The 17,046-nt window shown below is 40.7% G+C and overlaps 2 protein-coding genes across 2 annotated transcripts; both read left to right on the top strand.

Annotated features, from left to right (window-relative positions):
• Window positions 1-1,830: 1,830 nt before the first annotated feature.
• LOC120416302 (glyceraldehyde-3-phosphate dehydrogenase 1) lies at window positions 1,831-5,548 on the top strand. Its single transcript, XM_039578021.2, has 2 exons — window positions 1,831-1,990; window positions 4,279-5,548. Exon 2 carries the CDS (start codon window positions 4,302-4,304, stop codon window positions 5,298-5,300), a length of 999 nt encoding a protein of 332 aa, XP_039433955.1. The 5' UTR covers window positions 1,831-1,990; window positions 4,279-4,301; the 3' UTR covers window positions 5,301-5,548.
• Window positions 5,549-14,397: 8,849 nt separating this feature from the next.
• LOC120416325 (2-oxoglutarate and iron-dependent oxygenase domain-containing protein 3-like) lies at window positions 14,398-15,759 on the top strand. Its single transcript, XM_039578049.2, has 2 exons — window positions 14,398-14,628; window positions 14,705-15,759. The coding sequence occupies exons 1-2, from the start codon at window positions 14,558-14,560 to the stop codon at window positions 15,606-15,608; spliced, it is 975 nt and encodes a 324-aa protein (XP_039433983.1). The 5' UTR covers window positions 14,398-14,557; the 3' UTR covers window positions 15,609-15,759.
• The last annotated feature ends 1,287 nt before the right edge of the window (window positions 15,760-17,046 follow it).

Below are 17,046 nucleotides of genomic sequence, written 5' to 3'. Positions count from 1 at the left end.
GGTGATTAACAGAAGACAATTTTGACACTCCAGAAGAACAGGACATTTACTTGTTTAATAACGAAGTTGCAAAAAATTACTTTTAAATCAAGTAAGACACTTTTAAGCATTAAATAGTAGTATTATTATAGTAGTTTATACAACAAGTGGCAGAAATAAGTAGTACCGTCATCAGGGGTGACATTGGGTCTGGGGGGTGAGATTGGGTCATACAAAAATGCTGAAATTTGTATGACCCAATCTCACCCCCCAGACCCAATGTCACCCCTGATGACGGTACCTAGTACATTTATCTAACGAGGTTTACCGAGTTGGATCGACGAGTGTTGAAAAAATCAAGTTTTGCAACAAGTCGCGTACATTATTTTTTTAAATTCCGAAAAACAACCTTTAAATGAGATGTGTTTAATTTAATGAGAAAATTACATTGACAAGTAAAAAGTGCTGAAAAGTTCAACTTTATAGTACTGAAAAGCAGAACCTTATACCCTTGTACACAGTCAAGAACAGTCAAGCTCGGCAGAATTCTGCCGAAAACAGAACAACTGATTTTTTCGGCAGAAAAATGCCGAACTTCGGCATATTAACTGTCATTTTTCGCCGAGAGTTCGGTAGAATGATATATTTCTGCCGAGCGATAAGTTGTTCTGATTTCGGCAGAATTTTGCCGAAGTTCGGCATAAAAATCTAAGTGTGTATGGAAAAGTAATACAGATTTTGTTGTTTTTGGTGAATGAAAGTAGGCCAAGCTAAAAGCCGTTGCAAAAAACATTGGAATTTTACAAAAAGTTGAAACCTTTTTAAACAAGATCAAATCAATACAGGGACATATATTTGAAATCGTTTCCAATCGATTAGACTTTTTTTTACATTCAAATTTTAGAAGATTTTTGGAAAAAATATTTTTGCTCCATGATTTCTCTGACAGATTTTCAAGAAGGCGACATAAGCTTTAAAAAGTATTAGCATCGGCCTCAATAAAAAATAATGCTTGATATTTTTATTTTATAGATTATATCGTTGTAAACTGCTAAGAATTACTTTTGGCTTTTTTTACTTTTTCAGTTTTAAATTTATGGCCGAATTTAAAGAAGAAACAGTTTAAGTAATGATGGAGACGCTTGGTGTTTGAAAATTTGTTATGTACAATGCATTTTAATGGCCCAAATATTAATTGATAATCAAATATTGCGATATCAATACTTCCCACTTCAAGTTAAAAACAGGAAAGAACCCTCTCGCATTACAGAGAGATTCCTCTCCCGATGATCGCTGCCAAGTTTGTGTGTTAGTTTCCTCAATCCCTTGACTTTGACTTTCGTCGTATCCAACGCGGACCAAACTGTCCTTTCGACTACAAAGTGGAGGATAAAACCATCCTCTCATACACATACTAAGTAAACCATGCCAACAGAATCGTCTTTCTCTCGACCCAACCCAAACCCCACCGACTACTACGACGAGACGAACTCCCACCCACACCCCACTGCCTCCCACCCTCCCCAGAGAAAAGCCGCACCCTCCAACGCGTAGAGGTCAAAATGGCACAAAACGAAAAAAAAAAACGGACAACGAAAGCGAAAGCTGATTACCGATGCGGTTGACAACAACAACACTTGACATGTGTTTTTCGAATGTTTTTGGGATGTTTTTGAATGTCTTTTTTTTTTCGTTTTATTATTTAACCTGCACTGATAACAATGTCAGCGTTCTGGCCCGAAATTAATATTTATTAGTAGACGAATTAGTGTGTACTTATTCGTTCAATTTGCTGGTGAAGACCCAGCAGGCGGTGCGCGCTCTAGTGTATTGGTGAAGCCGCCCGTTTTTCCCCTCCGCGAAGTTCGCGAGCCCGATCTCGCGAGCGTTCGGCTCACGTACACCATCGCAGGCGGCGACGATGGCGCGGTGCATTTAACACAAAACCGTTTGCCCTTGAGTCGACACTCAGCTCTCGGAAGCCGACGTGAATAGACGCTTTTTGCTAACGGTAAGTACGGGTTGAGTTGTTCTAGTGGGGGAAAGTTACTAAGATTATCCTTTGGGAGAGGTGCCTACTGTGATTAAGTAATTTTGTGCTGAAAGTTGTGCAAGTGAATCTGAGTTTCAACTCCTTTATCAGTGATTCGCCGGTGATAGTCCCAGTGAAAGTGAGCAGTTGTGCAACGTTGCAGTGGAACTTTTTCCAGGTTCAAGTGACGAGCAATGGCGGATCTTTTTTTTTTGCTAGCGCCCCCATGTCACATTATGTGACTAATTGCAATTTCATAATATCGATTGATTGATTTATTGAGAAGAAGCTGTTTGATTTATCAAACTAACTTCAAGTGAGCCTCTTTTCATTGTCCCACAAGCATTGAATAAGCTTTCAGTCAATTTCCCTGTCAAAGTCAATAAATGTACGATGAGAGCGATTCCTGTTTGAGCCTTATCATCCTGATAAGCCGCACCTAGGGGCCTATCTGTATCAATTTCAAGCTTATTGAGATGTTTTGATGGGGCCATTTCGGTTGGATGAAATTTTTTCTCCATTCGACCTCTAAACGACCTCTAAAGCCGCCCGGTCGTCACTAGAGCGCGGCTCGTTCGATGTCTTCTCTTTCGTCGCCTCTCTCTCTCTCACTCCCTATCGAACGAGGCCACTTTTATAAAGGCAAAGGAGAGAAGAGCAAATTTTTATGTGGGCTCCTTCGATTTAAATTGGGAGAAAGAAAATGGATGCTTTTTTTTCAACGATTTTAATGTTTAAAAATGAATTTTATTTATCAAACCAGAATGACAATAATTTAAACTAATTTTTTTGTTATTATTTTTTCTAAAGATCACATTTTGATTAAACTGGGAATTAATTTGGGAACTTTTCTTATGGATTTCATTGAACAAAAATAAATTATAGTTACGTTTTTATTTTATTTTCGAGTACCTTTGTGCATTTGTTTGGAAAGTTTTGTTTTAACTATTTTTAGGTTTTAAGGTGAAACTGGACGTCGTCCATTAAAAAACTTCTACGCGACGTAAATCAATTTTTAAACTCGACAGATTGTTTGCTTACGGTTTATTTATCGTCTGCCAAACAGAGAACTTTCTAAGATATGGCGTTTTATTTAAAACTGCTTTCAAAAACGCGAGTCGGCGATATGTATTTTCGCGATTACAAACTACTGGTCACCTTAATTAAATTTCTGAACTAGACAGTTTACTTGCTATCGTCCTTTTTTCTCGTCTGCAATAAACAGAACACTTTTACGTTACGGCATTTTCTTTCAAACTGCTTTTGGAAACTCGAATCATGGAATCAATATGGCGGACCTTCCCATATCCCCTTAAACAAGCAAATTTTACGCTTGTCTAAATAACACTTAAGTCTTGAATATATGTCACATTCTTTTTTGAAGCAATGACCCTCAATGATGGATAAGAAATAGTAAACATGTAGAATTTTTTTTTGTTGATGCTTTCTGAATCAAGACTTCAATGTTTTTTTCTAAAACAAACATGGCCGAAAAGAAATGAAGTCTTTCAGACCCTAAAATGTCGTGGTTATTAGATTTTGCCATATTTTGCATCACTTGATTAGATTTAGCTTTTGAAAATCTAAACCCAGCTTGATTTAATGTTAATGTAATTCTACAAAAAGGGTGGAGGCGAATGGTTGCGGACTACTCCAGAAAAAACGTGTTTCAAAATATTATAATATTATTCGAAAGCAGCTAAATTTTTGCTGATTCAACCAAACAATCGGCTTAAATATCGAAATAGCTTGCTAAGATCAATTGCTGTTATAAAAAGTAACATGTTTTACTATTTTTCACGTTTAGATGATACAATTTTATTGCGCTGTTGAAATATTTTTTTTTTTGAGATTTAATCCATAAAACATTGTAAAGCAATTATTTTTAATGATTTTTTTTTCAAATTTAGAAAATTTTATTATTTATTAAAACCATCCAACTGGGTCCAAATTAGCTCACGGACGTCCGTGTTGATACTTTTTCTTTTGTCATGCAATCAAAGAACTTGACAACGCCCAGCTGATGATCCACATTTGATCTGCGCGAGATAAAAATAGCACTTGCTTGCTTGACTCGAACCGTTTGCAACGGTTCATTGACATGCCGCGTACGCGAGTAGATCCGTACGCGAGAATTGTTATATAACACAGGCCAAACAAAACGCGACCTTAAACTTGACTTGCACATTTCTTGGCACAGTCTCTAGCCGGTTGATCTTGGTTGAAATTAATTTGAGTTTTTTTTTCTTTTCCGTTTCTACTTGCAGTACTCAAAACCACTCACCCCAAAATGTCGAAGATCGGAATCAACGGATTTGGCCGCATTGGCCGTCTGGTGCTGCGTGCCGCCGTCGCCAAGGGCGGACAGGTCGTGGCCATCAACGATCCCTTCATCGGCGTCGACTACATGGTGTACCTGTTCAAGTTTGACTCGACCCACGGTCGCTTCAAGGGTGAGGTCTCCGCCCAGAACGGTTGCCTGGTTGTCAACGGCCAGAAGATCCAGGTCTTCCAGGAGCGTGACCCGAAGGCCATCCCGTGGGGCAAGGCCGGTGCCGAGTACGTCGTTGAGTCGACCGGTGTGTTCACCACCATCGACAAGGCGTCCGCTCACTTGGAGGGTGGTGCCAAGAAGGTCATCATCTCGGCCCCGTCGGCTGATGCCCCGATGTTCGTCGTCGGTGTCAACCTGGACGCGTACAACCCCTCGATGAAGGTCGTCTCGAACGCTTCCTGCACCACCAACTGCCTGGCTCCGCTGGCCAAGGTCATCAACGACAACTTCGGAATCCTGGAGGGTCTGATGACCACCGTCCATGCCACCACCGCCACCCAGAAGACCGTTGACGGTCCATCCGGCAAGCTGTGGCGTGACGGCCGTGGTGCCGCCCAGAACATCATCCCTGCCGCCACCGGTGCCGCCAAGGCCGTCGGCAAGGTCATTCCAGCCCTGAACGGCAAGCTCACCGGAATGGCTTTCCGCGTGCCAACCCCCAACGTTTCCGTCGTTGATCTGACCTGCCGCCTGTCCAAGCCAGCCACCTACGACCAGATCAAGCAGAAGGTCAAGGAGGCCGCCGAGGGACCGCTGAAGGGCATCCTCGACTACACCGAGGAGGAGGTCGTCTCCACTGACTTTGTCGGTGACTGCCACTCGTCCATCTTTGACGCCAAGGCCGGAATCCAGCTGAGCGACACTTTCGTCAAGCTCATCTCCTGGTACGACAACGAGTTCGGCTACTCCAACCGTGTCGTCGACCTGATCAAGTACATGCAGAGCAAGGACTAAATCAGTCAACACGACAACACCTCCTTAACAAAACAAACAAAAAACAAATTCTCAGGGCTTGATGCCACTGATCTGCTAAAAACATAGACGTTGCGTATCACACACACATACACTCACACTGACAGCAACTTACAATATCCAACAACACCCATAACACCTCAACGAAATTGTAATCCTCCTGCAGGTACAGTTGCATACCAACGCTCTACTTTACACACACTTTAAAGAATGAAAAAACAAAAAGAAAATACACACACTATTCTGTTTAGTTGATAAGGTTAATGATAATAATAAATTTAATTGCTAAAAAGTATAGAGCAAACAAACAAACAAAAAAAAATGCTGAAAAATTTAAATTATACCTGTTGTGTATTGTCAAGAAAAATGATATCCTAAGAAAGATCGCTTAAGGTTAGAGAGAGACAGACAAGGAACTACCCAATACCCTAAAATAACATTACTATTTGCTAACGCGCGCATCGTCCTCCGTCGGCCGTCCGCCATGCTGCCCTGGACCGCGACCATCATCGTCCACCACCCACTCTTTAATGGGAGGGGGTGGGTGGCAGAGGTCGGCGTGAGGACGAACATCGGAATCATAAGGAACAGTAATAATCATGTATTTCATTTTGAAAATGATGCATTATGGAAAGGAATAAACAATCTAGATTGTTACTAGTCGAATAAAGTAAAAAAAAAACATTTATGCTTTCATTCTTTTGAAATTATATCACACACACACACGCCAGTTAAGATGATGGAGACGCATGGTGGAGCATGAAACTAAAAAAAATACCAAGCGTCACCTGCGTGACGTAAGGTGTCGCCGTTTATCATCATGTTCAAATAGAACGACTTCCTCTAAAAACTAAATTGGCCCCGTCTGAATCTGATTACCTTTGTTCGAGTCCCGTCCTACTAACTTTAATCCACAACTGAAAGTAACGCACAACAAAAACTCAAACTTTCTTGTTGAGAACTGATGGCAATCGGACTTAGGATTTGCTTATTGTCGCCGCGGCACTAAACCGATTTGAGCAAGTTTAACTCTCGCGACGATTTTCTGTCGCGAAATATCTGTCAAGCATGTTTAAGTGATTTTGAATCAGTGTGTTTGCTTTTTTTGTTTTGACGGCTTTGGATGATGAGAAAAACGTGGCTGATCTTTTCTGGTCTGCCAAGGAAATGGAATGCTTTAGATTAAATTATTGTTTCAAATCTTGGTTTTTAGTTCTACTACCACTAGAACTGTTTTATTTGGGGTAATTTATGAAGTTCAGTCAGTTTCCAGCTCCAGGAAAAGACGCAAAAGGGAAAAAGTCTTGGTTAAGTTGCTGATTACGGATCGATTACCGTCTGAATAAAACAAAAATAAGTGGCCTCATTGTCGAGGGACCTCAATCCAGTCCATTGTGTCCTCTCACCGGGAGAGTTTTGCCGATACGGGATGTTGCGGGTGTCGATTGAATAAGCTCTATAGCGTCAAAATGGGAAGACCCAGCCACCAATTTGAAAATCAAAAGCGCCGTAATTGTACTCTCCAAGCTAGACATCATGAAATGGTCCATCGGGATGATCGAATCCACGCTCACAGAACGATTTCCGGTAGATTTTCGTGATCGATTCCATGCTCCGTGTAAGACGCGGCGCGAGTCTTGTCGCAGCTCAACTGGCGACATTTCAGTTTGGTGCCGCGGCGAAATTTTGTTTTGGTTTCGCGTGTGACATTTGAGGTACACTCAGAAAAGAAACAACAGAAAATTGCTTCGCGAGATGAAAAACACTCGCGCTGTTATTTCGATTTATTTCAAAAACCACAATAACATGATTTGAAATTAGGTTTCAGTAGTGCGTCCTTTCCAGGATAGAATTCCCGGAAATTTTTCAAAACCGGGAATTCCCGAATTCATACATACATGTTTTGGTTTGGAAATTTAGATCAGTTGTGAAAAAGCAGGGCTGCGGAGTCGGGTCATGTTTTAAACGACTCCGACTCCGACTTTTTGAGATAAGGTGACTCCGACTCCGACTCCAGCCTTCAATAAATTTTTGGCTCCGACTCCGACTCCGACTCCACATATTTTTTAAATATTTCAAAAGTTAGTTAATTATTTTTTTGAAAACAATGATAAATAGGAAAGAAAGTTCGAATCAAAAAAAGGGAAAAAAAGGTTTCTAGGTTATAATTTTTATACGTTATTGAAACATAAATAAAAAAATATCTCCAGATTTGTAGGCATTTGTAGAAGAACTATTTTGTAAGTATATATGGATTTATTTACTTAACCTCAAATTTACATATAATTTATAAAAAGCTACCGGGTCCGGTGGTTTAGTGGTTAGCGTGGTAGCCTCTTACCCCAGCAGGCCTGGGTTCAATCCCAGACGGATGGGGAAGTAAAACGTCGGTCCATTTGCGTAAAAGAGGTTTTGGGTGACTCACCACACATAACCTTCGGACGCCTAGAAATGAGCAGAAACTTGCAACAGAGACTTCAAAAGACCCGGGGGTCGTTTAAGTGGATTGCTTTGCTTTTTATAAAAAGCTGATAAATTTTTAAATTTAATTGTTATTTAATTATTTATTAATTTTAAATTAATCAAAAGAAACCAAGCCTTAATGATCGATTTAACAAATAAATTCAATTTGTTCACTTTTAGGCTAACATTTATAAGAAGCACAGTGACCAGTCGGCCTGGGTTCGATCCCAGACGGTCCCGGTGGCATTTTTCGAGACGAGATTTGTCTGATCACGCCTTCCGTCGGACGGGAAGTAAACTAACCTAAAAAAAAAAAGGTTAGGTCGTTAGCTCAGTCCAGGTGTAGGAGTCGTCTCCCTGGGTCCTGTCTCGGTGGAATCGCTGGTAGGCAGTTGGACTAACAATCCAAAGGTCGTCAGTTCGAATCCCGGGGTGGATGGAAGCTAAGGTGTAAAAAGAGGTTTGCAATTGCCTCAACAATCAAGCCTTCGAACACCTAGTTTCGAGTAGGAATCTCGCAATCGAGAACGCCAAGGCAATGCTGTAGAGCGAATAATTTGATTTGATTTTGATTTTTTTGACAGTGACTATCAAAGTCACCTTGTTTTTTTTTAATATGTACTAAATTTTAACGAAACTATTTTTAAAGCTCCATTGGTTTTTATTAAGACGTACATTATTGCAAATTAATGTACCTACGAATTTTCTTCGTGGAATGGACGTTTAAGGGGTCCTTTACAAATATCCGTGATCTTGAAAATATTTCACAAAGGAATTTTATAATATAATTATAATTTAAAATTTTCTATATATTTAAAAGGAGGCTTGCGTCTTCACCACAAACCACTATGGGGTATCAGGCGGCCACAAATCAAAAAACCGACACACTCTAATCATTTTTTTGGTATTTTTTTTCGAAAACAAACATTCTAACTAAGAAAAACTCGAAGTTTGAAGGTTGTAAGTTCAAAATTCATTGAATGGCAGATCTTCAAAGTTGAAAATGGAAAGAAAAAGCATGTTGTATGACAAAAATTTGAATATTTTTCATAGTTGTACTGTGAAGCTGTTTATGTATTTTTTCTTGCATCATTGTATATATTCAGAAAGGTAATTGATTCAACTTTTTAGTAACATTTAACAAAACATGTTCTTACAGGCTAAAAAATATACTAAAAATACAAAAAGATGATTTTTTATTCAAAATTTAGTTTTTTTCAACTTTGTTAGTGAAGTACTTTTTTTGTGTGCATTTGTGCGATCTGAAAATTTTCCAGCTTACCATGTCCTAACTTGTCTCCAAATTTCAAAGTGCACAAATATGCACTTTTTGAGTTATGCCATTGTAAACATTTTGATTTCGCATACACGCTTGGTTAAAAGCACATTATTTACCTGCGGAGGCAGAAATGAAGTACCTGCTATGCGACGACACGACAAGACACTCGGTGGAAAATCCCAATCAAAAAGTGGTTCCTCCGTGAATTCCGTGAAATCCCCGTGATTCAGCAAAGTCACGGTAACTTTGATGGACCCCTCGGTTTTCGTCGAAATAAATGTTTCTCGCAGCACTGCTTGTTGATAAATATTTACAATCGATGGAAACAGCTGTTTTGTGTTTTGATTGTTTTTATGTTTTTCGTTTACGTTCCTGGTTTTTTTTTTCCTTCGGAGAAACCGCCTGAAAAGTCCTCGGGTCAACCGGCCGAAAAGAATGAAAAAAGGCCAGCGACCGCCGCTTCTGCTTCCGGCTTGGATAAATAGAAAGCCGCTCTGGAGAAGAGGCAGTGCACTCCAGATTTCTTGCACTTCGAACGATCCGTTTCCTGCGCCTAAGTTTTGCAAAATTTTGGCCTTCACTTCCTCTTCGGCGATGGTTCGGGACAGGTTATGAAAATTCTTCGATATGTTCCTACTCCTTCGGTTCGGGAGCTTCCTGCTTATTCTCTGTCTTCCTCTTTTGTTAGCTCATATTGGCCGAGTAAAATGCCCGATCAGTAGTTTAAAGAAAAGAAACCCCCGAAAGCGAGAGAAGTGCTGGTTTGCGAAAGTAATTCGCTGTCAGCTGAAGAAGGGAAGCTTAGCACTTCCAAGAAGACGGTTCCAAGAAGAGGTGTTGCCGCGGCCATCCGCTCCACAGACTTCAGAACGACGGAAAAGATGGCCGCAACGCCGGAGACACGGCGGGTTACGAGGGCGATGCGGCCCATCAAGCGTATCGGAGCAGTCACCGTTAACGAGAAGACCCGGGAGATGCTGGAGCAGCCAAAGCTGGTCAATTTCTTCAAGATGGCGAAACTATCGCCGAAGAAACGCCTCCAGCCCGGCCGGCCAAGGCCAAATCGACTACCACGACCAAAGCGTCCCATCCGCTGGCGTCGGCCAAGGCAAAGTTCGGTAGCGCCAATAGTGCCGGGAATTTGGACTGTGAAATGAAAACCAACGACGACCGCTTTTCCGCACTGGAAGAAGAAAATCAGCCCGACTAGGATGGCGAGGAGATCCAGTTGGACATGGTGCCGGTACCAACTTGTCTACATGGAGGAAAAGCCAGTACAAACAAGAATGAAATGAAATGAAATTTACGCACCAGGTGGAGGTGGACCGGATACGGTACCTGCTGGTACAGTCTGGACGAGGAGTCGGAACGTTCGGCCGAGAAAAAGGTTGTCGGTGGGAGAACTTCGGTTTGCGACGAATTTCTACAAGAGTGCCGAGAGCCTCTTTCACTAGGTTGCGGCACATGCCGCAAAGCTACCAGGAAAATGAAACATCTACAAGGCGGTTCCAAACCTGGACAGCCACCTGTTTGTACGGGCGATGGAGAATGTGGCGGAGTATTCGATTAGTGCCGATCGTGAGGAGGACCAACGTGACGGGCAGGTCGTAAACTGCTCGTGTTGGAGGGGATTGTGGAGAAGGTTCAACATAAAATATTTGCAATTGATTTAAAGATGTTTTATTTACATTATTAATTCATGTACCTTTATTATTGCATAAAAATATGAAGGAATTACCCAACTTTTAATTTATTATCATTGAAATGGTTATATTTTTTTATATTTAAGTTTTTCACCCCCTAATCCAAATACATGTCCGCAGTTCTGACATTTGAACCACTCATTACTGCGCCGCTCCTTACCCTCCAGCTGATACAATCTTGATGTGTTGAAAGGTGAAGGATAAGTAGAGGTGTCAACAACGATCGCTTCACTGCAGGTTCTTGTTCGGAACAAGATCGCCACTGTTTCTGGATGTTGTAATCTTGTCAGAATCGAGCTTATCCTCTACGGTCGTGCCCTGGGCACGGTTTGCTGTAACACCAGCGGGTGAACTTTGACGACCAGTGCGGGATGTTTTTTCTGCTCATCCAGTTCGTCGTACTCCGGATGGGGGATCTTCTCCTGCAGAGCCACATCCAACGGTGGATCAGCACAAATCTTCTCGCCGTCCTTCTCGATGTTCTCCGTCAAAGTGTGTGCCTAACCGGACGCTGATTCCACAAGTGGAAAAAAAAATATATTAATAAAAAGTTTTACTAAATTCTATCGATTCCTCCCCGACCAGTCGATCAACAAATTTCACAGTTGAACTTGTGCTCACCTCGGAAATTCCCGTACTCTAGCATGGCCAACGATGGAAACCCGTCAATATCGACGTTGCTTATCCTACACTCGTTCCGCCTAGGGTCGGAAATAAATCCGCCCACTGCCCCACTACGCGGCGTCGTATCAACAGCGGCGTGTATCGTCAAGATGACCAGTGGTGGGTACACTATCGTAGGTTGGCCAACGGTACCGGACGTGGCCCTGCCACAGACGAAAAGCCGCGGGAAGTCACGCTCCTCCCAGATCAGCAACCGGTCGCCGAAGAAGGCTGTTGTTTATTTTTCAAAAATGACATTTCTCGCCGTCACCAAGCCAGTGCAGCCAAATTCAAGATTTTTTTTAAAAAATTGTTTGACGTTTCCAGTTTGGCATTTCCAGTTCCCGAGGAACTGGAGGGGTAAGCCGATTTGGTACCCACTTTTTGGAGCCGAGTGGCTTGTCGTGTCGTCGTGCTATGTATGTTTTAAAATTGATTTGATATTCATGACTGTTGGTACTTGGGTACGTTTTATAAAATTCGAAATACCTTTGCTTAGTATTTTACAGAAACAACTCTTCGAATATTCATATCAGTTAGTTGCTGTGTTCTTTTGAAAATATGGATAATAATACCGTAGTGTCCCTCTACGATATAACGAAGCACTAGTCTGAAAACGTGAGAACTGCTTTCGAGTATATTTGTAAGAATTACAACATTGCAGAACCATCCGATGATCAACTCAGGGAAAAACTACGCATGTTGTTCTGTAGCTTTAACACGAGGTTTACAAAAGCCCATAGAAGAAGTACCATAAACTGTCTAAATTTCTAAAACACCACAAACACCGTTATTTTATTTGGTGGGGGAGAAGAGGGGGTCTTCAAAGAGAGGTGGATTTTAACTTAAGAGGAAGGGGAGGGGGGGTTGAAAGTAAACCAGAAACTATAACATAGCATAAGCCGCCATTTCGTGCATCAAATAGACAGAGCAAGAATATTGCATGTGGGCTCAAATATATGAAAAAAAACGAAAATTTAACTTTTTTTTTTGAAAAAATATCAACTTTCATTTGTTTTTATTATAATGAGTACAAACAACACAAAAAAGTAAAAAAATATTTTTGGCCGCTCGCTTCTATGCAAACGAAGCTTTATGAACGATCGTGCGCCTCCATCAAAATATATGAAAAAACTTAAAATTGAAAAATCCACAGGTAACATATTATAGTTCAAAAGGACCCCATAAGCATTCCAAGAAGATTTTGTTTAGGTGCATTGATTTGCAATGATAATTACCTTCCGTCATATAGAGCATTCAACGCGCGAGAGTGTGTTAGTTTGTAAAAAAAATTACACGCAGACATAGGCAAATTGAGTAGAATGATTCGTCTGTCAAAATCAGCTGTGTCTTCGTTATACCAGAAGCACGTGGTAAACAGCTGGTTTTTACAGGCGATTTGTCTACTCGATTTGCCCATGTCTGCGTAAAAATAGTGTAAACAAAATCAGCTGCTTGGAATTCAGCCAATCACAATCGATCAAAACCAAAACAATACTTTAAATACAAATACTAACACGAAATCATGGTGTGCGTGAGAGAAACCGTGGAGATCTCTATTGGCATGGGACATATACAAAAGAGAAAATTCTTACACACAAAAAAATATTACGGTAATTACAAAAGTAACTTACTTTAGAATTAAAAAGTTGTTAAAATTTGCTACAATAAAAGTTTTTTTCTTCTTTTGAAAATGAAAACTTTTACTGCTACAGTTTTTGAAAATCTCATTGCTCACTGATTTAAAAGTTTTCACTTTTAATTCGACTGTAAAATTTCTTTCACTTTGTCGTTCTCGTGTAACCGTGTTCGCCTAAGTCCAAAATGTAAACAAACGTTTTGGTGATTACGGTGAGTGGAGGTCCACAACAACTATCAAAACCGAACGCGGCCGCTGCCAGGACTTGGATGCGGAAACCTTCGATAGAGGATGGTGCGGGCTTAGCCATGATCGCACAAATGTCTCATATATATTTCGCCTCAACTGTACACAAAAAAGTACTAATTCGAAACCGACTTTTTCTGATCAAGCTAAATTTGGAGAGTTTTGCGATTTTCGTCATTTTTTCAAAACACCCCTGTTGAGCAGTTCTCTGAGATTTCGGTCATTCGATTTTTTTTGTATTTTTTTATCCGGCTGAAACTTTTTTGGTGCCCAAAGAAGCCATTTTGCATCATTAGTTTGTCCATATAATTTTCCATACAAATTTGCCAGCTGTCCATACAAAAATTCAAAAATCTGTATCTTTGGAAGGAATTTTTTGATCGATTTGGTGTCTTCGGCAAAGTTGTACATAGGTATGGATAAGGACTACACTGAAAAAATATGATACACGGTGAAATTGTTTTGGTTGATTTTTTATTTTACTTTTTGTCACTAAAACTTGATTTGCAAAAAAACATAATTTTTGTTATATGTTTTAGGGACCATAAAATGCCAACTTTTCAGAAATTTCCAGAATGGGCAAATAAAAATTTGACCGAGTTATGAATTTTTGAATCAATACTGATTTTTTTTCGAAAAATTGAAATACTGGTCGCAAAAAATGGTCCGATTTTCAATGTTAAAATATGAAACATTCGTGAAATTTTACGATCTTTTCGAAAAAAATATTTTTTTAATCAAGACTAACATTTCAAAAGGGCGTAATATTGAAAGTTTGGCATGCGCAATGTAAAATGAAGCAAAACAATGTTAATGGGCCAATGTGAGATTGTAAACTTGTCGTGTATCCTGCTAACTCCTAATTCAAACATAAACTGACGTGATAAGGATACACTCTGTGTTTACAATCTCCCATTGGTCCAATCTCATTGTTTTGCTTGAAATTATATTAAAAAAAAAACTTTCGAAATACTTGCCAAATTAATCTGTCTGGTTTCGCATAAACGTGCAGGAAAACCAAAACAAATCACCAACACATCTGCGCCACCTTTGCCGGCTGATTAAACGTTCGCTTGTGTTAGTGACGTTTCCATCAGCGCGAGTGACAGTCGTGGTGCTGATCCTGGTCCCGCGATTATCGATTGATTCGCGTAATCCTGCCAAGTGCGAAAGAAAAATCATTTCGTGTTTTCATTTTCTCCGGTGGATCCCGTTCCAAAAGCAAGCCGTCAAAATTGTGTGGACAATGAGCGAGTCGGGCGTACGCCAGCGGAAGAAAAGTTCCGGCGGCGGCGGCGATGGGAAGCCTCGGAAGGTGTATGTTGAAGGAGTTTTTTTTTCAGATGTGGGAAGGGATGGATATTTTTTCATGGGTTTGTTTTCTTTTCTGTAGGAAGGTTCCCCAGAGCAGTTCCGGTCAGGTTTCGCAAGCGCAACATCACCGGATGTGGGCACGGCTGGTGCTGATTGTGGGGATTTGCGTTGTTGTCTACTTTACTACCTTCCGAACCAGGGAAAAGAAGTTTGCGACGCAGCGCGAGACGCTGGAACTACGTTCGCAAAAGTTGGACTGTTCGAAGCCATTCTTTGAGGAAATCGCCAAATACTCTGGTTGCATTCCGGCGCACTGTGGGCGATTCGTGAGCGACAAGATCGTTGGCGGTGCCGAGGTTGACATTCTGTTAAATCTTGCCAAGCAGGGCTTCCGCTTCGGAGGAAGTTCCGGTGGTGCTTCCATATTGGACCTTCATTCGGGGGCTCTCTCGAAGGAAAGCCAGTTTGTCAACATCTACAAGATTCCGGAGGCAAAGCAAATCTTCACCGCGGAACTCATCAACACCTACAAGCATGTCAAGGAAAAAGTTCGCGAAGCGGTCAGCGAACAGTTCAAACTCAACAAAGATTCCCTGCACCTGACCCATCCGACGTTTTTCTCGCGCCTCACCAACGAAACGGCCAAAACCATCCACGATGAATACTGGCACCCGCACGTGGACAAGGAAACTTGGCCGGCCTTCCACTACACGACGCTGCTATACCTGGCGGATTACGGCAGGGACTTCAACGGTGGCCGCTTCGTGTTCATCGACAGTGACGGTAAGCACAACAAAACGAACGTTTACATCGAACCTAAGCGGGGCCGCGTCAGTGGGTTCACCTCCGGGGCCGAGAATTTGCACCACGTGGAGCAGGTTACGAACGGGATGCGGTACGCGATTACGATCTCCTTTACCTGTAACAGTGAACATGCCATGGCCGATCCGCAGTTCTTCATCGAGGAAGATGAAGAACCTTAGACACGCTTCCGAAAATTTAAAAAGTTTCGGTGTTGTTTAATTTGATAGATGCACTTTTTATGATTTCGTTTGCAGTATTTTCAAACTAGAGAATTTTAATTTAAACGCACTTTACCAAACTACAGTATAGAATTAAAGAACAAAGAGCACCTCGAGCAATTTATGCTAAATTCTTAATTTATCGTTGAATGTTCGCTTTTTTCTGCACCAATCAATGTGAATTACAATTTTAGCAATAGTATTTAACCACAAACTGATATGTGATTTATTCAAAGTATGTCATTCCCAAAGTTTTAAACAATTAAACTTAATTGATCTACTTATAATGAATTAATTTTTGATTGATGTTCTTGATCTAATTAATAAATTGATTTAACATCCTCTACAAAAAAATATAATTTGCCATACATTTTTGAGTAACGTTTTAACTCTAAAATTTAGTTTAGAATTTATTTTACATCTTCTAATTGTACCTTGGTTAGTCAAATTAAAAATGTACCAGAGTAAAAATTTATTTGGCTATTTCCATTTATCCGAACACTCCCTGATAATGTAGGTCTATACTGCCTATGTTTGCGTGAACTGCAAGAAATGCATTTTGTTAGCATTTTTCTCAGCTTGCTGTTTCTGCAAATGGGAAATATCATGCCTTCCGTTTCATTAGGGTGTAAACAAGAGTGTATCCCTCTCACACCTTATGTAAACTGTCCTCTAGCTGGTGGCCTGTGGAAACAGCTCGTAAACCTTTGACCAGCGAGGGTCAGAGTCGAGACGGCTAGAAGAAAGGAGCGCGTCAATGTGGGAAAGGGAAGTAATTTCTGATTGTAGACGGTATTGTTTTGATTCGCAGTATGTTGAGTCAACTGCTGTGGATGTACCTGAACGTCACAGAACAGGGTTCCCTTCTTTTAATTTTCAGCTACTATCTTAAGTTTTTATTTTGCTACACTGATTCCCACTTTTTCACTAATTCTTCTGTTTATTATCCACCATTTGATTTTGATTTTATTAAAATCTCTCTCGATTCTCTTATTTCTCATAGCTTTTCTACTCTTTTTTTACCGATTAATACTGCTGTAACAAACTATGTTTTGCCTTCCTCACCTTACTGAGGAAAGGCTATAAAATCACTCGAAAAATGAACTTTTTAATTCAACCTCGTAGACCCACCGTCATTTATACATATCGACTCAGAATCACCAGCTGAGCAAATGGCTGTGTGTTTGGCTGTATGTAGACATGTGTACCGAATCAATGTCACTGGAATATCTCGTCACTGACTGAGCCGATTTTGACCGGTTTAGCCTCATTCGATTCGTCTTCGCACATCAAAAGTAATGCTGCATATAAATTTCGAATGTATGACAAAAGGTCGAAAGACAAAAGGTCGAATGGACAAAAGGTCCAATGCCAAAAGGTCGAATGGACAAATGGTCGA

The sequence above is a fragment of the Culex pipiens genome, chromosome 2 (genome assembly GCF_016801865.2).
Source record: "Culex pipiens pallens isolate TS chromosome 2, TS_CPP_V2, whole genome shotgun sequence".
In the NCBI taxonomy this organism is placed as follows: Eukaryota; Metazoa; Arthropoda; class Insecta; order Diptera; family Culicidae; genus Culex; species Culex pipiens.
Note: the sequence above shows the minus strand (reverse complement) of the source record. Positions and strands in the feature narration are given on the sequence as shown.